Genomic DNA, 23,998 nt, shown 5'->3' on the forward strand with positions numbered 1-23,998 from the left:
GTTACATGATGCCTTATCTTCTCAACTCAATACTCTTCACAATGAAGGGAAGACGACCACACACCTTATCCATCACCCTGTCTACCTGTGTGATCATTTTGATGGAACTATGTACTTGCATCCGCTGATCTCTTTGTTTTACTACACTCTCCAGGGCTTTACCATTTACTTTGTAAGTCCTATCCTGGTTTGACTTTCCAAAGTGCAACACCTCATATTTATCTGAATCAAGCTCCATCTGCCATTCATCGGCCCATAGGTCCAGTTGATTAGGATTCCGTCATAACCTTAGTTAACCTACTACACCGATAATTTTAATGTCATCAGCAAACTTACTAAATATGTCACCTTCATTCCTTTCCATATCATTGATATAAATAATGATCGACAATGGAGCCCGCACTAATTCCTGTGCATGCCACTTGCTACAAGCCTCCAGTCTTAAAATAAAATATCACTTTACCACCACCCACTGTGTCCTACCTTCAAGACTATGTTTTATCCAGTTGGCTAGCTCGCTCGTGATCACTGGGTCCACAGTTGTCAACTGGATCAATGGGCCGAAGAATGTCAGATGGAGTTTAATCCGTGTTAATCCAATCTTCCTTGACCAGTCTATCCTGCAGTGCCTTGTCAAAAACTTTGCCAAAGGTCTTGTCAAAGATTCAGGAAACACAATGAATAGGAGAATGCTTCTTTTACTGCAATGTATTGGTGGTGTGATCTTTATTTTCCAGAAAACATTGTTACTCACCGACTGAGACGCAGAAAGAGGCTCTTTGCTCGATTGGGCCCACGCCAACATCCAACGGAGCATTCCCATCAGTACCGTTTCTCTTATTATTTCCCTGTAACCTATTCTCTCTCACTTCCTCTCTAATTCTCCTCCCACACACCTACACTGGGGATAATTTACGGTAACCAATTGACCTACCAGCTGGTCTTTGGAACGTGGGAGGAAAACCAGAGCCACACAGAGGAATGGAGAACATTTAAACTCTACACAGACAAAATGCAAAATCACTTTTTAACTTTCTTGTCACTTTTTAAGTTACAAAGGATTGCATGGGCTGCACAAACCATTAAATCCAAACAGACCATGTAGGCTTCCTTTGTTAACCTAAAGAGAACTAAATCGAAATCTAAATCTAAATAAGGGCGGCATGGTGGTGCAGCTGTGGAGTTGGTGCCTTATCGCGCTAGAGACCCGGGTTTGATCCTGACTGTGGGTGCTGTCCGTACAGAGTTTGTATGTTCTCCCCATGACCTGTGTAGGTTTTCTCTGGGATCTCCGCCTTCCTCCCACTCTCCGTAGACGTACAGGTTTGTAGGTTAATTGGCTTGGTATTAATGTACACTGTCCCTAGTGGGTGTAGGGGAGTGTTAGTGTGCTGGGATCGTATGTAGGCGCGGACCCGGTGGGCCAAAGAGCCTGATTCCTTGCTGTATCTCAAAACTAGACTAAACTAAGAACCTCGAGCACAAAACATAGAACATAATGCAGAGGAACAGGGCCTTCAGCCGACGATGGCTGTGCCGAAAATTATACCAAAATAAACTAATCTCATCTACCTCCACATACTTCAAACCCCTTCATTCCCTTCAGATCCGAACCTATCTGAAAGCCTCTCAAAACCACTCTAGTATCTAGTAACCATAGTTAGATTATTATAGTAGTAGTTAGATTATTCTTGACATGTGCTATCGTCAACTAGGCAGAGGTAACTTTCTACCGGGTCTTTGTTAATGATGTGTAGTCATTTAACTGGCAGTGACCAGAACAGAACAATTCAGTCCTTTACTTAACTATCCTGCTGAAAATTTACTAGTGGCTGTTTATAGGCCATTGGTGACATGGAATTATCATAGTCATAGAGCCACAGAGTCTTATAGCATGGAAACAGGCCCTTCTGCCTAACTTGTCCTTGCCAACCAACATGTCCCATCTACACTTGTCTGACCTGCTTACGTTTGGCACATATCCCACTAAATATATCCTACCCATGTATGTCTAAATGCTTTTAAACGTTGCGATAGTGCCTGCCTAAACCACAGCATCTCATTCCATTCACCCACCACCCTTTGTGTAAAAACGTTACCTCTCAGGATCCTATTAACTGGGCGGCATGCAGCACAGTGGTAGAGTTGCTGCTTAACAGCGCCAGGGATTCAATTCCGACTATGGGTGCTGTCTGTATGGAGTTTGCACATTCTCCCTGTGACTGCGTAGGGTTTCCTCGGGTACTCTGGTTTATTCCCACACTCTAAGGACGTACATGTTTGCAGGTTAATTGGCTTCAGTAAAAATTGTAAATTGTCCATAGTGTGTAGGATAGTGATATTGTACAGGGACCACTGGTTGGCACAGATTCAGTGGGCCGAAGGGCCAGTTTTCACGCTGTATCTCAAAACTACACAAAAACTAAGCTAAATCTTTCTCTTCTCACGTTAAATTTATGTCCTCTGGTTCTTGATTCTCCTACTCTGGGCACAAGACTATGCGTTCACTAGAGTGTATAGGTTAAACTGACAATTTCAGCTAAAATGTGAAATGGAGTTATCAGCTAAGTTAGCAGCCCTTACTTTCCATAGCCTGTCGAAAACAAGTTTGTCTCCTCGCACCTGCGATCAGTGCCTGGGAACGCAGCCTTTCCCATGCCATTCCATGGGAATAAAACCCAGTAATGTTTGAGTAGATGGCACCAAACAATGTCTAATGATGCCTGGGTCAGCTGAGCAACACAACAGCTACAGTTGGGTCGACCACACGCGCACCCTGCCGCTAGTTACGTAGAAACGTTGCAGACAAGGGGGGTTTATGATCGCCCCGGGAAGGGGGCAGTGGCGCAGTCTGCTCTGATAAGAAATCCCATAAAGGATGGTGTTGGGCGCGCTTTCGGTGAGAGAACCTCGGCCTTGGACCATGTTGTGAACGGTGTCTGGTGATCTTGAACATAACACCCTGTGGCGTGCTCTGCTGTGTACTCGGGTTTGCGAGTGCGTTCGGAGATATTCGAGGATACGTGAGTGTATGTGCCTTATTTAGTAGTGTAATAAATTACTGACTGAATTAAAACTGTTATCTGAATCCAGTGATTTATCGAACACAACAGTTTACCCGATCTATTCCCTCATGATTTTGTACATCTCTACAAGATCACCCCTCATGCTCCTGCGCTCCAAGGAATAAAGTCATAACTAGCTCAACCTCTCCCTATAACTCAGGCCCTCGAGTCCTGACAACATCCTTGTAAATCTTCTCTGCTCCCTTTCCAGAGCCTCTTGCAGAGGACTCTAACCCACCAGTTTATGTGTAAAGTCTTTGAAAGAGATACCCAGGTTATCCATCAGTCTGGAGAAGGGTCTCGACACATAACTTCATTTAACCATGTTCTCCAGAGATGCTGCCTGACCCGCTGAATTACTCCAGCCATTCGTGTCATTATTTGCAAACCAGCATCTGCAGTTCCTCACTTTAACGTCCAGGTTGCTGCAGTTCTTTGGAGCCACAGGAACCGCAGGTGCTGGTTAACGAAAAAAAGACCACAGTGCGGATCATGTGCGAGAGTAATGCTGCTGATTGAATGCTCCTTCACACAATGATTCAATGATAATTGGCACATGTACCTGGGTACAGTGGAATTCTTTGTTTTGCATAAAATCCAGTCAAATCATACAGCAGACCTTGACAAGGTAGTACACAAAGAGTCACTACTCTTCTGGCACCGACAAGGTTACAAAAGTTAATCGAACAGTCTTATCTCACAGTGACAAACCAGGCCTGCCTGCCACCACTCATGACCACAGCCCCCCCCCCCCCCGGCCTTGTAACCCCTTCGTGCTTATGCGGACCCCCACCTAGTCTCCCCTTCATTCTCAATAGACCCCCTCCCGCCTAGTCTCCCCTTCATTCTCAATAGACCCCCCCCAGCATAGTCTCCCCTTCATTCTCAATAGACCCCCCCCAGCCTAGTCTCCCCTTCATTCTCAGCGGACACTCTCCCCCCACTCCTGCCCAGTCGCCCCATCATTCTCAGCGGACCCCCACCGGGGTGTTCTCGGCAGCCCTCCTAGTTCTTTACGACAATGGTATCGAACGTATAGAGATGGTTATAACAATGGCCAATGTTTATTGCCAACAAATAAAAGCAGATTTCCCCTCTTAAAAGGTCATTTCTACAGTCATTCAAAGGAGGACTTTCATTCCTGTGAGCTAGGCTGGCTGTTGAAGTGCAGCCCTGTCAACTACCACAGGTGGATGTGAAGAGGAACAGGGAGGTATTGGGGGGGGGGGGGGGGGAAAGTACATTGCCCATTAGTTATCCTGCAACTAAGCGTGGCTCAGTGGTGCGGCTGGTGGAGTCGCTGCCTCACATCGTCAGAAATCCGGGACCTTGGCTTCTGACTGTATGGTGTTTACACGTTCTCCCTGTGACCACGTGGGTTTTATCTGGGTGCTTTGGTTTCCTCACACATCCCAAAGATGTGTGCGGTTTGTAGTTTTGTTGGCCGCTGCGAATTGTCCCTAGGGAGCAGGGACTGTGTGCAAAAGTGGGATAACGTGGAACTTGCATGAATGGGTGGATGATGGCCAGCATGGACTCAGTGGCCCAAACGGCCTGTTTCTCTGCTGCATCTTTCAATCAAGAAACCATTGTCACAAAAACAGATTATCGGGGTATAACTGGATAACTGTTTATGAAGTTCACTTTTGTGCCATATCCGCTACATTGCAGAAATGATTGGCATAGAAAGAATGAATTGCACTGAGCTCTTTTTTCCAGGGTAGCGAAATCAAGAATTGGAGGGCACGGGTTTAAGGTGAGAGGAGAAAGATTTAATAGGAACCTGAGGGACAACCTTTTCACTGAGAAGATGACTGGTGGGTATATGGAACAGACTGCCAGAGGAAGTAGTTGAGGCAGGAACAATAGCAACATTTAATAGTTACTTGGACTAGTAGATCGATAGGAAAGGTTTAGAGGAATAAGGGCCAAAAGCAGGCAAATGTGACTTGCTTACAAAGGAGTTCTTAGTCGGCATGGACAATAGACAATAGACAATAGACAATAGACAATAGGTGCAGGAATAGGCCATTCGGCCCTTCGAGCCAGCACTACCATTCAATGTGATCATGGCTGATCATTCACAATCAGTACCCCGTTCCTGCCTTCTCCCCATACCCCCTGACTCCGCTATCTTTAAGAGCTCTATCTAGCTCTCTCTTGAAAGCTTCCAGAGAATTGTCCTCCACTGCCTTCTGAGGCAGTGAATTCCACAGATTTACAACTCTCTGACTGAAAAAGTTTTTCCACAAATGGGCTGAAGGGCCTGTTTTTTTGCTGATAAAGAGTGCATCAACAAGTGTGAAAGAACATGGTTAAAGATGCCATATAAATAAAGGCCTCTTTCAGTAATCTTAAGTATGATTCTGGTTTTAAGGATGAAATTCAACAGGCTCAGTATTAAACCATAAGAGGTCAAATTTATTTTTGACCCTTGTGGCTTCAAGGAAGGAAAATAATTATGCCTACTTAAAACGTGGATTCATGCTGGATTTTCGAAGTGTTAAAATAGATTTTGGTATGTACTGGTGGAAAGGGTAGAATGTCAGGAATGTGGATGTTTATTGAGAGATGAATGCCTTTGAATGGATTCTATTGAGTTTGTCTTTTAAACTGCCAGCTCCACCAGGTTTTCATCTCAGTTGCTTGTGAGGGCACTTTGTTAGATGAGAAATAGTTGACTCCTTGATTCCGTTTGGGGAAACGCAAGTTCCTTGGCACCGCTGGTTCTCTGCTGCGAGATTTCCTGAAAGAAAATCGAGTTGGTGTGAAACTCGCTCCAGTTTGGTTCCGCATTTGTTTCGCTGGCTGCAGAGCACAAACGCGTCCTCGTTTGTTTTACTTTTAAACAAGACTTTCCGCAATGAGGCCCGGGCTGGTTTTCGCGCTGGTTTGCCTAAGCGTGTTTCTGCTGGAATTCGGTGAGTAAAAACGTAAAGGGTTAGAAATCGAGAAACATTTCTCAACTTCACACCAGCTACCCAATGGTATTTTCAATTCACACTAAAGATCAATGAATTGGAGATTAAAATCAAGCTTATTGGCAGAGTAACGAATACAATTGTCGCAAGCAATAAGAAAGTAAATGAGTCTGAAGAAGGGTCTCGACCCGAAACGTCACCCATTCCTTCTCTCCCGAGATGCTGCCTGACCTGCTGAGTTACTCCAGCATTTTGTGAATAAATCGATTTGTACCAGCAACTGCAGTTATTTTCTTATATATATATATATAAGAAAGTAAATGATGTGGGAGATTTGGCAGTGATCATTCTGCTTGTTCCTCAGGTCCTGGAGTTCAGAAGGAAATACTTCCACTCACACACTGGTCGTTGTAACCTGTGGGTTGAATATACCTCAGACTGACAGGCGGCAGAAAGAAGCCAATCGGTCCTTCAAGTCTCCAACATCACCTCCGAAATGCAATCCAGCTATTCTCACACCCCACACTTTCCTCATATCCTACAGCTTTCCTTTCTCGATTTTCAATTTTTTTTCCGTTCATCATCGAAAGCACCAAATGCATCTGAACTCCCTTCAGGCAGTGCATTCCAAACCTTAAGCATGCTTGGGGCATAGAAAAAGTTTCTCCCCAGGGTCATTATCAAATATTTTGCATATCCACTTAGATGTGTTCCTTCTCATTAGCAGTAAAACTGCTAGAAAATATGTTCGGTTTATGGCAAGAAAAACTTTGCAGTTATGTGATGTCTTTGGCTTACAATATCTCCTAAAAGGCAAAGGGGGATGTGTAAGATAAATTTGCATTTATACAGCTTTACCTGTGACCTGTGGGATGGCGCAAAGCACTTTACAGCCAATTTGGCCATTTTCATGTGATTTTTAACATTCTTGCAATTTAGGAAACACTGCAGCCCGTTTGTACACAGCAAAACTCCACAAACAGCCAAATCAAAATGAGCTGATGTGCGGGTTTTATTTTTCGTACGTCTTTGTGGTGTGGCAGGAAACCGGAGCAGCCGGAGAAAACCCACGTGGTCTCAGGGAGAACGTACAAACTCTGTATTAACAGCACCGGTAGTTAGGATCGAACCTGGGTCTCTGGTGCTGTAAGGCAGCAACTCTACTGCTGTGCCATTGTGCCACCCTAAAGTCTATTGTGTGCAGTTATGATTACCGTACTATAGAAAGATGTGGTGGTAGTAGAGAGAGTGCAGAAAATGTATTGGGATGTTGCCTGGAATGGAGAGCCATAATTGAGTATAGCCAAAGATAGACAGAAGAAGCTGGAGTAACTCAGCAGGACAGGGAGCATCTCTGGAGAGAAGGAACGGGTGACCTTTCGGGTCAAGACCGTCTCCCATTCCTTTTCTCCAGAGATGCTGCCTGTCCCGCTGAGTTACTCCAGCTTTATGTGTCTATCTTCGGTTTAAACCAGCATCTGCAGTTCCTTCCTACACATTGAGTATAGCCAATCTCTCATTATAACTGTGGTCATCTCTTAGTTCCAGAAAGTATAAACTAAGAGAGAGCTTATTCTCTCTAGTACATAGGAGACTGAGGGGTGATTTTATACAGGTTAATAAAAATTTAATGGACATAGATAGAATAGATAATCCAAATCTTCTTCCAAGGGCAGTGGAGTCGAGAACTAGAGGACATAGGTTTCAGGTGAGTGGGGAGAAATTAATGGAGTTCTGAGATGCAAGGTTTTCACACAGGGGAGATGGATATCTGAAATGAGTTGGCACAGGTGGCTGTGAAGGTAGATACTATTACAATGCTTTAAAAGCATTTACTCAGGTACTTAGATAGGAGTCTAAGGAACGAATGCAAGCAAATGCGAATAGTGCGGATAAGAATCAAGGTCAGCATGGACCCTATGGACTGAAAAGGGTTCATATCTATGCTTTAATTTTTTTATGATTCTGTGATTTAAATGTAGTATGTTTGAAGGATAATGGACGGAATATAGGATAATGGAACATGTCAACATGGAACACATGGAATTAAGACTCCTGTTATTCGTGGGTCTGGTCTTTGTATTTATTCATCCAATAGATGACCCACCAGGCTTTCCTTCCACATGTGCAATCAATCTGAAGAAGAGGATCAGAAGAGGGTCTTGACCAAATTGCCTATCCATATTGTCCAGGGATACTGCCTGACCCGCTGAGTGACTCCAGCATTTTGTGCCTTTCCTCGGTAAACCAGCATCAGCAGTTCCTTGTTTCTGCATCAAGTGGCCAGGTTTGGCCAATAACTACTTCTATCGTATAATTTTCACATCATTTAATGTAAGTAGATTGCGAAATAAAAATGAAATCCATGGAGTCAGCAAAATAAGACATTTTCATTCGCAAGTTCAATGGAATATTTATGATTGCAAGGCAAAATAATTTGCTTCATAGTAAAATTAATATTGTTGATCTAATAAAGCTGTTTCTTTTTTCAGCGGAATGCCAGAAGGATGCAAATACCAAAACGGTCGGCCAAAGTAAAAAGCAAAATGCTGGCAGGAAAGTGAAACTGACCAACAAAAAGCCGAAGAGCAAACCAAAAGTGAAGAAGGTGGCGGCTAAGAAGCTTGCAAGGATCAGCATCATGACCCAGCTACTGGAGCAAGGCAGGTTTCAGAAGCCATCCGATACCTTGGCCATTCCTGCTGGACAGAATCTTCTGCTGCGCTGCAAGGGGAAGCACATCAGCTGGGCCTACCCCTCTTATCTAGATGAGGAAAACGACGGCAGATTCAGGTATGTATCTGTTCACTGTAACGTTTTGTCCCAATGTGTCCGTATGCAGCCTACAATCAATGGAAATAATGGAAGGAGGCCTAATGTATCCCAACACATAACTGGAACTCTATAACTATATACTAAAACTCTCGTTTGTTTGTTTATTTGTGATCGAACTACAGCCAAAACGGTACACGATAGCGTAACAATTTTAGGCCCACCTTACTCACCGTCGTCGCTTTAATGGTAAAGCAAGTCGTTTTATTGAAATTGGTGTTATATTTTTAAAGTTATTCACATTGTAAAGTTTAAATCTATCTCCTAGGGAGGGAGGGGGAGGGAGGTGGGAGGCAGGGAGGGGGGAGGAAGGTGGATAAGGGGGGTTGAGGGGGATGGAGAGGGGGAAGGGGAAGTGGGGAGGGGAGGGGGAGGGGGGGAGGGAAGGGAGGGGGGTGGGGGGTAGCAGAGGATGCTGCACCAATGCAGGAGAAGTTTGGGCCCAACGGGTCCACTTGGTCTAGTAATGTAATAAAAATGAACTGCAGATGTTGGTCTAAACCAAAGATAGACAACAAATACTGGAGTGAGGTTCTCAACGGGTCAGGCAGCAGCTCTGGAGAACATGGATAGGTGATGTTTTGGGTCAGGACCTTTTTTCAGACTGATTGTCGTGGTGAGGGGGTTGGGGGATAAAACTGGAAGGGTGGAAGGGCAGGATAAAGCCAGACCCACCCTGCATCTTGCAAATCAACTATCATCAACATCTCGGACTCCGCCTCATCCGACCCCAAAATGAACCCCCCCCCCCCCACTCTAGGACATCCAAGATGTCCCCCCTCCACATCAAACATGGTCCCTCTCCATTCTGTTATTGATAGATCTCCCACCTGCATCTCCCCTGTGCCTCATAGTTCTGCTCTTCCTCCCACTCCCCCCCGGGCAGAACAAGGATTGAGTTCCTCTAGTCCTCACCCCCTGACCCCACCAGCCTCTGCATCCAACACATCACTCCCTGTCAACTCCATCACCTCCAACGTGATCCCACCACCATTCATGTCATCCCTTCCCCACCCCCTCCCGCCCATAACTGGACTCACCAGTTGCACTCAAATGCACTGGAAAATGCCCAATAGTTAATTTCCAATTGATCTGCAAACAAGCATTTCCAAGATTGCATTCAAGAGACAAGAGCTAACCACAGCACAACACCAACACAGACAAAACAAGGGATGTACACCTCAATAAGCGTCCATTACTCTGGAGAAAAATACAATTTAATATAGCCTTTAAATTTCATTGAAATCTACTTAAATCTGTGTCCCAGGTGTAACAGATTCACAAAGCCAGTTAAAAATGCTTTGTAAATGATTGTTTAATGAGATCTCTTCTGGGTTATAATTCAGCTGCATTCTGCTCATGTTGGTTACTATTTATGTAAAGTTAGAGGCGAGAATTTCAATGGAGAAACAAGGAGCCGCGGATATGAGCTGAAATACAAACGGACACAAAATGCTGGAGAAACTCAACGGGTCAGGCAGCATTTCTGGAGAACATGGATAGGTGACGTTTCGGGTCGGGACCCTTCAGCACTTTGTGTCCTTTTGCGAGAATTTCTATTTACTATTTTAGGTTTTCATGATTTTACAATGATTTTGGAAATGAAAATCAATCACTTGTCAATCACTTATCGAAGGTATCACAAAATGCTGGAGTAACTCAGCAAGTCAGGCAGCATCTAGGAGAGAGGGAATGGCACTACTTGTCAATCACTTTGTATATTGCTAAAATAAATCAGCTATGAATCAATACAAACATGTTTTGTGTGTTTGTGTGTGCACATGTGTGTGTGTGCACATGTGTGTGTGTGCACATGTGTGTGTGTGCGTGCGTGTGTGAGCTTGTGTATGTGCGTGATGTTAAAATACAATTTATGAAGTTGTTTATAAAAGTATTGATTGATTCATTGCGATATTTAAGTATCGATACAATCTAATTTGATCAATACACCTGAAGATTGGTTTGATAGTTTTAATCATATTTTAAATCAATTACATGTGGATTTAAATGATCAAAAATTACAGTTAAAAAATGTGTACTTTCATGTTGGGTTAAAAAAAATGTAAAGCCTTGTGTATTGGAGCCCCTGTAAACAAGCACATTTGGCACAAACTACCAATGAAGAATATTGTAAAACTACTTGATAAGTTAATTTTTTACTTTGTGTTTTTTGAAAAGGGTTATGAAAAGATAGTTTTTGGTGGGTTCAAGACTTGTACACACAAGACACCATTTAATAAAATTATATTTGGTAGAGTTTGAAGTTTATTATTCACGTTTGTGTGCTTTTTATGAAATGCTACTTAAGTAATCAAATTTGGAAACATAGCACGCCATAATTAATAGAATAAATAGGGTTTCAAAGTTGAATTGATTTGTCTTTCAGTATTGATGTAATTCTACAATGCTATTTTCCTGGAATTACAAGGACTGGGGTCCTGAAACAATAATTTTGGAAGTAATTTGATCTCACAACAATCAATGCTTTGGGCAGAGTGAGCTTCCAAGAGATTGTTTAGTTTTTTTTAGTTTAGTTCAGAGATACAGCGTGGAAACAGGTCCTTTGGTCACGGCATTGACCAGAACTTCCCTGATCTTCTCGAAGATTGTACTGATTGTTTATCATTCTTTGGAAAAGGCAACTAGAAGAAGGGCCCAGACCTGAAAAGTTACCAATCCATGTCTTTTAGATGTTTCCTGACCTGCTGAGTTACTCCAGCACTTTGCCTATATTTTTGTAAACCCAGCAACAGTTGTTCTTTGTGTCTACAGAGACTTCAGCTTAACATCAATTCGAAAAGGAAGGACCCTTGAAACTTTAGTACAAATTGGAGGTTAAAATGGGAGTTTGTGTATCTTCATATGATTCAATTTGGCTTTATGGGAGCAGAGCAAGAGTATACAAATTTTCACCAATATCTGCAAATGCAGGGAAGTTTTAGATGTAAGGGCCTGTCCCACTTAGGCGATTTTAAAGTGACTGCCGGCGACTAGGCTGTGTCGTGGGCATGATCGCGAGGAGTCTTCCAAAGATCGTAATAGATCGTAGTGGATTTTGGCGCGTCGCCGAGAAATCAAACGGTTTGAAATCTCTCGGCGACAGCTGGCTTGTCGCCAGGTATCGTTGCTTATTGCGGGCGCTGTCGCATGCTGTCTCCAGATTTGATAGGTTCTCTTAAGATGCATTTAGAAGCACATAATATTAAAATATTAAAATAATTTCAAAATACCATGAAAATGCATGTGTTTAACCAATTTATTTACCATCAGGACATTTGACAGGTAGATTGGAGGCGACAGTTTGACGGTCAGGTAAGCGTGGGAATTTTCGCGATGTTTTTGGCCATCAGCCATTACATTTAAAGTGGGCTCCAAACCCAGATATTCAACCTAGAAACCAGATATGCATCTCCCTTACATTTTCAAAGAATGCCCACACACTTTTCACAAAAATCCACTGAACCACTTAAAACTATTTCTTTTTAAATATAGCTATTAGTAAACTGGAAATAAATCCAGTTTATTCCTTGTCACAGTGAAGCTTGGTTTTCAAGTAACCCATACAAGGTGTTATAGTTCAAAACTCTCAAGTACTTACCGACTTGTCAGTGATTTCAGCGAAAACCAGGACACTGGAGAAGCATTGACAGCGTGGGAATTTCTGCGATGTTTCAGAAGACGGTGTAATCTCGACCTGACTCGGCATTGTCGTGGTCATTGTCGTCGGGTAAAAGTAAAGTTCGGCGATTTGCTACGACTTTGACAGTCGCCGGCAGCCGCCAAAAAAATCGCCAAAGTGGGACAGGCCCTTTAGTTTAGCTTAGAGCTAGAGAACGGAAGCCGGTCCTTCAGCCCACCGAGTCTGTACCGGCTAGCGATCCCCGTATACTAGCACTATCTTATATACTGGGGACAATTTACAATTCTTACCAAAGCCAGTTAACCTACAAACCTGTATGTCTTTGGAATGCGGGAGGAGACTGGAGCACCCGGAGAAAACCCACAAGTTCACGGGGAGAATGTACAAACTCCGTACAGACAGTACTCGTAGTCAGGAATGAACAATTAAGGATAAGGGGGAAGTCTTTTAGGAACGAGATGAGAAAGTTTTTTTTCACACAGAGAGTGGTGAATCTGTGGAATTCTCTGCCACAGAAGGTCGTTGAGGCCAGTTCATTGGCTATATTTAAGAGGGAGTTAGATGTGGCCCTTGTGGCTAAAGGGATCAGGGGGTATGGAGAGAAGGCAGGTATGGGATACTGAGTTGGATGATCAGCCAAGATCACATTGAATGGCGGTGCAGGCTCGAAGGGCACCTATTTTCTATGTTTCTATGAACCTGGGTCTCTGGCACTGTCAGGCAGCAACACCTACCGCTGTGCCACTGTACAACTCCATCCATCGATGAATTTAAGATTTGGTGATCTGATACTTGCTTGAATTATATTTTAAAGCTTTATTTTTTATTTTGCAGCATTAACCATCGGGAAAGATTCAGTCAACTGAGAGTGGCAAACAGCACAGGAGCTGATACTGGTGAATTCAGCTGCTGGGCGCTGGACTGCGATGCTGAGACTTGCAGGAGGGACGACTCCAAAACGGGCAGCACTTATGTCTTCTTCACTGGTGGGGACCACGCTCAGGTGTTAGTCTTAAAGTAGGCACAGAAACAGAACTAACCCCTGGAATTTCACTGTAAGGACTCAGGTTTCACAATGGCTTAAATGTAACTGAAAACAATGGCAGGATGCCAACATCATGATGATAGAGACACAAGGAACTGCAGATGCGGGAACCTTGAGCAAAACACAAAGTGCTGGAGGAACTCAAAGCGTCACAGGCAGCATCTGTGGAGGGAATGAACAGGCGATGTTTCGGGTCGCGATCCTTCTTCAGACTGCATGCTGTAACTGCAGAAGATGCTGTGGATCCACATCTTGATAAATGAACGGAGACCTTTAGATTAACATATTTCTTCAAGACTTTAGACTTTAGAGATGCAGCGCAAAAACAGGCCCTTCGGCCCACTGAGTCTGCGCCGAACAGTGATCACCCCATACAATCCTATGCACTAGGGACAATTTTACAACAGACCAAAGCGAATTACCCTACAAACCTGTACCCCTTGGAGTGTGGGAGGAAACCGGAGCACCTGGAGAAAAACCACGTGGTCACAGGGAGAATGTGCAAACTCCGTACAGACATCAAACATAGTCAGGATTGAACCCGGGTCTCTGGCGCTGTAAGGCAGCAACTCTACCGCTGCACCACCATGCTGGCTTCATTCCATCCTGATATGGAATCTGATTATCTTGAGCTGTGGCCACGTTCTTCCTCCTTTGTACAAAATATCTGTGGTATTAGCAGAGTTTCCTCGTAGCTTGGTGTCATGGGTGATTTCATGAAAAAGATTACATATTGGAGGTGCCTTAAAATTAATTAAGTAATAACAAGGAACTGCAGATGCTAGTTTACCATAGAAAGACACAAATGCTGGAATAACTCGAAGGTAGGCACAAAATCCTGGAGTAAGTCAGCGGGTCAGGCAGCATCTCTGAGGAGTTGAGAGAAGGAATGGGTGATGTTTCGGGTCAAGACCCTTCTTCAGACAGATGTATGTCAGGGGATGGGTTGGGACAAAGATAGGATGTAGTAGGAGACAGGAAGACTGGTGGGAGAACTGGGAAGGGGGAGGTTAGAGAAGTTAGAGGAGTCATTGTTTATGCCGCTGGGGTGTAAACAACCCAAGCGAAATATGAGGTGCTGTTCCTCCAATTTGCGCTGGGCTTTACTCTGGCAATGGAGGTGGCCCAGGACAGAAAGGTCAGATTGGGAATAGGAGGGGGAGTTAAAGTGCTGAGCCACCGGGAGATCAGGTTGGTTAAGGCGGACTGAGCGGAGGTGTTCAGCGAAACGATCGCCGAGCCTGCGCTTGGCCTCGCCGATGTAGAGAAGTTGACACCTGGAACAGCAGATACAGTAGATGGGGTTGGCGGAGGTGCAGGTAAACCTCTGCCTCACCTGGAAAGACTGTTTGGGTCCTGGGATGGAGTTGAGGGGGGAGGTAAAGGGACAGGTGTTGCATCTCCTGCGGTTGCAGGGGAAAGTACCTGGGGAGGGGGTGGTTTGGGTGGGAAGGGACGAGTGGACCAGGGAGTTTCGGAAGGAACGGTCTTTGCGGAAAGCAGAAAGGGGTGGAGATGGGAAGATGTGGCCAGTAGTGGGATCCCGTAGTAACTCAACAGGTCAGGCAGCATCTCTGGAGCACGTGGATAGGTAATGTTTCAGGTGGGGACCCTTCTTCAGACTGATTGCAGGTGGGGCCGGGAGAGGCAGCTGGAAGAGACAAGGGGCAGGCCAAAGCATGGCTGTAATAATGAACACAGCTGAGGGGGGTCATTTGATAGGCAGGTTGTTGGACAAATTATATAGGTACCCCTTGTGCTCACCTTAGAGTTCTATGATAATTTTTTTAACCTGGCCTTTGTCCAAAGTCATCACCAGGCCAGCACGGTGGCGCAGCGGTACAGTTGCTACCTTATGGCGCCAGAGACCCGGGTTCGATCTTGATTACAGGTGCTGTCTGTACGGAGTTTGTACGTTCTACCTGTGACCTGCGTGGTTTTTCTCCGGGATCTCCAGTTTCCTCTCACACTCCAAAGAAGTACAAGTTTGTAGGCTAATTGGCTTGGCAAAATTGTGAATTGTCCCTAGTGCGTGTAGGATAGTGCTGGGGTGCATCGCTGGTTGACGCGGACTCAGTGGGCTGAAGGACCTGTTTTCACACTGTATCTCTAAACTAAACTAACAAAACTAATCCGAATGTTGGGTCTCAGTGTTCAGCAAATAGCGCACACCACATCATTAAGCGACTGACAACACCAGACGCAGCACCTGACGTTTAGATCCCTTTCCTGCATTTCCTTTCATTCACCAAAATATTGTTTCCCATGCTCCTTCAAACTCACCAGGGCCCAGTTTCCCACATTCCCTTTGAACTCACCAGGACCCTGCTTCCTGCACTTCCCCTAACTCACAAGCGATCTGTTTTCCATGCCACCATTAAACTCATTAGGTTCTCTTTCCCACGCTCCCTTTAAACTCACTGGGGTCTTGTTTTCTGCACCCTCTTTAAAGTCACTAAGGCCATGTGTCCAGTGCACCCTCTAAAAGCAGCAAATCTGTTTGCCACATTCCCTTTAAACTTAATGAGACCCATTATTCCTGGACTCCAGTGGATTGGAAAGTTTATTGGACGACTGTGGAATATCCAAGAATAAAACTTTTTGTGTCTATCTTCAGTTTAAAAAACGTGGAGGTATTTTAATAGGAGAAATATGCAATAGTCTTGCAAATCTGCTCGACCGGTGCCACCAAAGCCCCTGGGTTGCTGGATCATCAGTGGTTTACAGTGAGAATCGGATAATATTTCAGCTGCAGTATGGAAGCCCTGTTCTCAAGAACAATCTATTTCTACTCCTTTTCTTCACTCATTCATAACTTATTCCAGTGTTCTCTTGAGAGTAACAGTTAAGTAGCTATTTGTCAAGCTGAGCAGATGCGATGGGTTGGATTAGACTCAACCCAACCTCATATTCGCTAAAGATGGGCATAAAATACCAGAGTAACTCAGCGGGTCGGACAACATCTCTGGAGAAAAGGAACAGGTGACGTTTCGGGTCAGAACCCTTCCTCAGACTGAAAGATAGAGGTAGGGGGGAAAGGGGAAAATGGAGGCGAGAAAAGGCCAGAACAAATCAGGGCCGTCAACAGGTGACGTCGGGAAAAGTGGAGACACCACCATTTTGTGTCTATCTTCGGTATAAACCAGCATCTGCAGTTCATTCTGACAATCCCCTCACATGCGCCACTCACAGGGTGCTGGCACCCAATGTGCTCTCAGCCTTGTCTGTACCACGAGGCTGAGCTGGCTGTGAGGGGTGACCAGGGCATGGTTGGGGGAAACCATGGTCCTTTCCCACGTGGAAACCACGTCCTACAGGGAAGTGTAGAAACTGCTGAGAAACATCAAACTATTTTTTAAAAAGTAGCATTCAAAACCACTCAATTTTTGTAAGTTAACCATAAGTAACAATAGTAATTAGAAGTCAAGGACAGCATAAAAATAAAAGACAATAAGTATAACATAGCAAAGAAGAGCGGGAAGCCAGAGGATTGGGACTCTTTTAAAGAGCAACAGAAGATAACTAAAAAGGCAATACGGGGAGAAAAATGGGGTACGAGGGTAAGCTGGCCAATAATATAAAGGAGGATAGTAAAAGCTTCTTTAGGTATGTGAAGAGGAAAAAAATAGTTAAGGCAAATGTGGGTCCCTTGAAGACAGAAGCAGGGGAATTTATTATGGGGAACAAAGAAATGGCAGACGGGTTGAACTGGTACTTTGGATGTGTCTTCACTAAGGAAGATACAAACAATCTCCCAGGTGTTCTAGTGGCCAGAGATCCTAAGGTGACGGAGGAACTGAAGGAAATTCACATTAGGCAGGAAATGGTGTTGGGTAGACTGATGGGACTGAAGGCTGATAAATTCCCAGGGCCTGATGGTCTGCATCCCAGGGTACTTAAGGAGGTGGCTCTAGAAATCATGGATGCATTGGTGATCATTTTCCAATGTTCTATAGATTCAGGATCAGTTCCTGTGGATTGGAGGGTAGCTAATGTTATCCCACTTTTTAAGAAAGGAGGGAGAGAGAAAACAAGAAATTACAGACCAGTTAGCCTGACATCAGTGGTGGGGAAGATGCTGGAGTCAATTATAAAAGACAAAATTACGGAGCATTTGGATAGCAGTAACAGGATCGTTCCGAGTCAGCATGGATTTACGAAGGAGAAATCATGCTTGACTAATCTTCTGGGATTTTTTGAGGATGTAACTAGGAAAATGGACAGGGGAGAGCCGGTGGATGTCGTGTACCTTGACTTTCAGAAAACCTTCGACAAGGTCCCACATAGGAGATTAGTGTGCAAAATTAGAGCACATGGTATTGGGGGTAGGGTACTGACATGGATAGAAAATTGGTTGGCAGACAGAAAGCAAAGAGTGGGGATAAATGGGTCCCTTTCAGAATGGCAGGCAGTGACTAGTGGGGTACCGCAAGGCTCGGTGCTGGGACCGCAGCTATTTACAATATACATTAATGACTTGGATGAAGGGATTAAAAGTACCATTATCAAATTTACAGATGACATAAAGCTGGTGAACTGTGAGGAAGATACTATGAGGTTGCAGGGTGACTTGGACAGGTTGTGTGAGTGGGCGGATGCTTGGCAGATGCAGTTTAATGTGGATAAGTGTGAGGTTATCAACTTTGGTGGTAAGAATAGGAAGGCAGATTATTATCTGAATGGTGTCAAGTTAGGAAAAGGGGGCGTACAACGAGATCTGGGTGTCCTAGTGCATCAGTCACTGAAAGGTAGCATGCAGGTACAGTAGGCAGTGAAGAAAGCCAATGGAATGTTGGCCTTCATAACAAGAGGAGTTGAGTACAGGAGCAAAGAGGTCCTTCTGCAGTTGTACAGGGCCCTAGTGAGACCGCACCTGGAATACTGTGTGCAGTTTTGGTCTCCAAATTTGAGGAAGGATATTTTGGCTATTGAGGGCGTGCAGCGTAGGTTTACTAGGTTAATTCCCGGAATGGCGGGACTGTCGTATGTTGAAAGACTGGAGCGACTAGGCTTATGTACACTGGGATTTAGAAGAATGAGGGGGATCTTATTGAAACATGTACGATTATTAAGGGGTTGGACACATTAGAGGCATGAAACATGTTCCCAATGTTGGGGGGAGTCCATAACCAGCGGCCACAGTTTAAGAATAAGGGGTAGGTCATTTAGAACAGAGATGAGGAAAAACCTTTTCAGTCAGAGAGTTGTAAATCTGTGGAATTCTCTGCCTCAGAAGGCAGTGGAGGCCAGTTCTCTGAATGCTTTCAAGAGAGATCTAAATAGAGCTCTTAAGGATAGTGGAGTCAGGGGGTATGGGGAGAAGGCAGGAACGGGGTACTGATTGAGAATGATCAGCCATGATCACACTGAATGGTGGTGCTGGCTCGAAGGGCCGAATGGCCTACTCCTGCACCTATTGTCTATTGTCTATTGTCTATTGTCTATTGTCTAAACAGCTACTCTCAATGAATGTTTTATGCCTGTCAATTCCTTTCTAATGATTGCAAAATGGTAAAAGATATAGTATGGAGACAGGCCATTCAGCCACCGTCCATGCCGACCATCAAGCACAGATTCACACTCGTTTTATGTTAACCCATTTTCTCACCTTCTCCGGACACACTTGGGGTGATTTCCAGAGGCCGAGTAACCAACAAACCCGCATGCCTTTGGGATGTGAGAGAAAACAAGAGCACCTGGAGAAAACCCACACGGTCACAGGGAAAACGTGCAAACTCCACACAAACAGCACTCCATATGAACAGGATTAAACATGGGTCTCTGGCGCTGTGAGGCAACAGCTCGACCAGCTTGATTAAATCAAATCGGATTTAATGAAATTAAATCGGATAAAATGAAATTAAATCGGATTGGTTTCATAGAACATAGAACATAGAGCACAGCAACAGCCCCTTCAACCCACAATGTCTGTGCTGAACATGATTCCAAGATCAACTAATCTCATCTACCTGCGCCTGATCAGTGTCCCTCAATTCTCTACATATCCATGTATTTATCGAAAGATGTCTTAACCACCACTATCCAATCTGCCTCTACCACCACCCCTGACTGCATGGTTCATGCACCCACTACCCTCTGTGTAAAACTGGGTAGAGCGCCTGAATTAGATCCAAATCATTGAATGAGACTAAACATTATGAAGTTGCAAGACTTTATTTTATTTTAGTTTAGTTTAGCTGTGGTTGCAGCTCCTAGACTGTGGAACAGCATCCCTCTCCCCATCAGAACTGCCCCCTCCATCGACTCCTTTAAGTCCAGGCTCAAAACCTATTTCTACTCCCTAGCGTTTGAGGCCCTCTGAGGGGGCGATGTGAACTGTTTATGTATGTGCTGTTATGTTTGTGTGCCATTGTATGTTCGTTTCTTAGTACCTGAACTGATGTACAGCACATTGGTCAACGTGGGTTGTTTTTAAATGTGCTTTACAAATAAAATTGACTTGACTTGACTTGACCAGTTTAGTTTAGTTTAGTTCAGAGATTCACCACGACTTGAAATGAGTTGAGTTTGAGTTTATTGCCATGTGGACTACAGTGCAAAGCTTTTTGTTTCGTGCTTGAAATGATTCAAGTTACTGATGTTTCTGTTCCCTGCAGATCCTCGTGAGCTGTTTGTACCAGCGAACGATTACTACAAGGCCATTCAGCTTCGCACCGACAGGGCCACAAGGATACCGTGCCAAGTGACCAACCCTCTCGCCAAAGTGTCTCTGCATCGGGAGTATCCACCAGAGTTGATTCCAGAGGATGGGAAATTAATCACGTTTGATGTGAAGAAAGGTTTTGTTATCCACAAAGCCCTGCCATTGTTTGGTGGCACACTATACTGCGTGGCAAGCTATCAGGGGCTTCGGCAGAGTTCCATCAAGTACCTCCTGATATTTACCAATTGTAAGTACATTATTGAGTCATAAGCCGTGCAGCGTAGAAACTGGCCCTTCAGCCCACCACATCTATGCCAACCATCAAGCCTAACTATACTAACACCACTTGCATTAATACCGTATCCCTCTATGCCTTGTAGAAACAAAGAACTACAGATACTGGTTTGAACCGAAGATAGACAGAAAGTGCTGGAGTAACTCAGCGGGTCAGGCAGCATCTCTGGAGAAAAAGGACAGGTGATGTTTCAGGTCAGGACCTTACTTCAGACAGAAAATAGTGGATGGGGGGGGGGGGGGGGGGGTGGGGAGGGGGGGGGAGAGGTGAAGAGCTGGAGGCGAGAAAAGACCAGGACCGATCAGGGCAGGCAACAAATGTGCTCAGATAAACAATCTAACGACGGTTCCTGACCTGAAAGGTCACCTATCCATTTTCTCCAGAGATCCTGCCTGACCAATGAGTTACTCCAGCACTTTGTGACTACCTTCGTTATATACCAGCATCTGCAGTTCCTTTCTACACAACAAATATTCTCAGGTAGCGTGGAGTGCTGATAGGCCCATTGTTGGCAAGGGAAGGTGTAATCTCAAGAAGGATGCAATGCGGTGAACTGTGGAACTGATTCAATGACTAGGGTGGAGGGAGGGGGCAAGAGTGGAGGGGAGGGGAGTGTTGGTAGAAGTTACCAACAATTAGCGATTTCAATGTTCATACCCGCTGGTTTGCAAGCTATTCAAGAGAAATATGGTGTGCTGTTCCTCCCATTTGTGTCCTTTTTCTCCAGAGATGCTGCCTGACCCACTGAATTACTCCAGCAGCTTATGTCTCTCCCCTTGTGCCTTGCTCATTCAAGTACATGTCTAGAGTCATAGAGTCATAAGGCACAGAAACCCATCAAATGGGATTGATATCGATATAACTTGATGGTCAATGTTGACCATTAGATGGTGCCTATACCAATCTCCTTTACCAGCACTAGATCCATGGCCTACATGATTCTGCACAATCCCTGTGCTCACTCTGTTGTTTCTACAGTCAATTCTCATTAATCCAACACTCAATATTCCAGAATATTTGCTATCCGATACTAATTTGTGCCTTAATACAGCAGAAACATACCTGACAATTCATATTCTGAATCAAAATATTTTTTCCAACAACTGTCATTAATTTAACATGATAATGACGTCATTTCACTGACAGTCAACGCTTCTAATTTGTAAGCGCCGTTATTGCCGATCATCTGCAATAACTAAGTGGGGGTGGATAAAGTTGAACCTGAGGCGAGGAGGGAAGAAGCACGTCATTGGGGGGGTTGAAACAAGCGGGGATTCACAGGCCGGGGAGCCACAGAGCCCCCCGGTCCCACACAAGTTATGCCAGGGACAGGACAGGGACTGCCCACGACGCCTCCAGGCCGCTCGCTCGATCCGCCCACGCAAGCAGAAGCACGTCACGTGGCCCCAGCTCATCAGGTAACTTGCAGAGGTGGGGAGGCGCAGTGCAACGGGAGCCTCGGTCCACTGTAACCCAACCCCACCATAGAAAGGTCCGTTATTGCGAGGGTTTACTGCATATGAACAATGGACTATCTATGAGGGGAAACTAAATAGTGGTTTTTCTCTCAGATCCATCTGCACCTCCATCTGCTACAATCAAAGCCTCATCCAGCTCTGTGCATGCAGGTGTCAACTTCAACTTAACCTGTATAGTTCTTGGAGAAGCTAACATAGAGGTGGACTTCGCTTGGGAATTCCCTGGTCAGCAGGTAAGTTTAAGACCCCTGAGACCTCTAGAAACGTTTGACGTAGAACTTCAGCCATGGACCTCATCAAAATGGGCACGGCGTGTGTATCTCTTGGTGGCATACTGTGCCTTGGCCTTGATGGCAATGGTTCATTTCATAAGTCATAGGAGCAGAATTAGGCCATTCGGCCCATCAAGTCTACTCCGCCATTCAATCATGGCAGATTTATGTTTCTCTCTCAACCTCATTCTTCTGCCTTCACCACATAACCATTGACACCCTTACCAATCAAGAATCTGTCAATCTCCATCTTAAACATATTCAATCACTTGGCCTCCACAGCCGTCTGTGGCAATGAATTTCACATCTTCTCTACCCTGTGGCTAAAGAAATCCCTCCTCATCTCCTTTCTAAAAGTGCATCTTTTTATTCTGAGGCTGTGCCCTCTGATCCTACTCTCCCACTAGTGGAAACATCCTCTCCACATCCACTCTATCCAGGCCTTTCACTATTCGGGTAAGCTTCAATGAGGTCCTTCCTCATCCTTCTATGGACAGGTGACACTTTGGGTCGGGACCTTTTCTCTCTGGAGGCTCCATGTCCTCCGGTGTTGCTGCATGACCCGTTGAGTTACTCCAGCACTTTGTGTTAGCAGAATTAATTTTCTCATTATTCTTATTTCTCGACTTCCCGTTGAAATGGAGATGAAATGCGTATTTACTCAGCTCTAAACAACCACAGTATGTTGCATTTAAAATGGAATTATTATTATTATTTTTTAATTCTATCTATTGTTTCTGTTTATTCCCCTCTCTGTGTAATCAGCTGGGGAGACCCACCTACACAATGGAGAGCCAGCAGTCTGTATATGCTGGTGGCAAGGCAGTCCGGTCATCCCAAAGTGTGCTGCTGGTCGATGAGGCCCGCCCTGTTGATGAGGGACTCTACACCTGTACCGCTCAGAACCAGCAGGGGGCGAGCACAGTCTCCACTCGTGTCGACGTACTCCCACAGGCAGGTCCAGCTCGAGAAAAAGCAGAGGAGCAGAATTAAGACTTTCCCCTCAGTTTACTGACAACTACTCTGCAAAATGGAGTAACCAACTGCACTTGTCTTTAAACCCCTGCAAAGTATTTAGTTGTACATTTGCATATTTCGGTCTCAGATAAAAAGTGTTTTGCTGTTTAAAATATCTTGATATTTTAATCTTTCATCGCAAATGTTTATGCGAGTGTTTGTGCAATGACTGCCTTAAAGAGAAGTAGACAATGCTTCTCCTCTGAAGAGGAAAGATACCTGTTTGGTAAGATAATGTTGTCACTTGTACCTGTAACAACAATTCTACATCTTAATGCAAATTTAAAATAAAGCCTGCAATGGTGATCAATATGACATCAGGGGCAGTGAGCTTTTGTACCCAGCTAATTATTATTTCATCTGGACACTGATTCTACTAATACAAATCCTAATGAAGAAGTAACATCCCTTTATGTGAAGTCATATATGGTTTGGCAACATCACTGCCCAGACAGCAAGAAATTGCAGAGTTGCTCCCAGTCTATCATGCGGACTAGACTATCCAGCATAGACTTCATCTACACTTCACACTGCCTCAAGAGAGCAGCCAATATCATCATAGACCTTGCCCTCCACATTCCTTCTTCTCCCCACTCCCGTCCGACAGAAGATACAGAGGTTTGAAAGCCTGCAGTACCAGACTCAGGAACAGCATCTTCCCTTCAGTCATCAGGCTTCTGAACGGTTCTTCCATATGTTAGGGTACGGTCTGATACACTCCCCACTTCATTGCGGACATTGGACTTTGGCTGTGGAACTGATGCACTAC

The 23,998-nt window shown here is 44.6% G+C and overlaps 1 protein-coding gene across 1 annotated transcript; it reads left to right on the forward strand.

Moving 5' to 3' along the window:
* The first annotated feature begins 5,899 nt into the window (after positions 1–5,899).
* Positions 5,900–23,209, forward strand: LOC144599931 (platelet-derived growth factor receptor-like protein). The gene is made up of 6 exons (XM_078411197.1): positions 5,900–5,986; positions 8,479–8,779; positions 13,293–13,444; positions 20,121–20,414; positions 22,034–22,173; positions 22,978–23,209. The coding sequence occupies exons 1-6, from the start codon at positions 5,929–5,931 to the stop codon at positions 23,203–23,205; spliced, it is 1,173 nt and encodes a 390-aa protein (XP_078267323.1). The 5' UTR covers positions 5,900–5,928; the 3' UTR covers positions 23,206–23,209.
* Positions 23,210–23,998: the final 789 nt, after the last annotated feature.

This window comes from Rhinoraja longicauda, chromosome 14 (genome assembly GCF_053455715.1).
Source record: "Rhinoraja longicauda isolate Sanriku21f chromosome 14, sRhiLon1.1, whole genome shotgun sequence".
NCBI classification, from domain to species: domain Eukaryota; kingdom Metazoa; phylum Chordata; class Chondrichthyes; order Rajiformes; family Arhynchobatidae; genus Rhinoraja; species Rhinoraja longicauda.

What these genes read in the sequence shown, in the direction of transcription:
- LOC144599931 (XM_078411197.1), top strand. Translation starts at nt 5,929, where the DNA reads ATGAGGCCCGGGCTGGTTTTCGCGCTGGTTTGCCTAAGCGTGTTTCTG. An exon ending in CGTGTTTCTGCTGGAATTCG is followed by an intron (nt 5,987 to 8,478) that starts GTGAGTAAAAAC and finishes TTCTTTTTTCAG; the next exon opens with CGGAATGCCAGAAGGATGCA. An exon ending in CACTTATGTCTTCTTCACTG is followed by an intron (nt 13,445 to 20,120) that starts GTGGGGACCACG and finishes TGTTCCCTGCAG; the next exon opens with ATCCTCGTGAGCTGTTTGTA.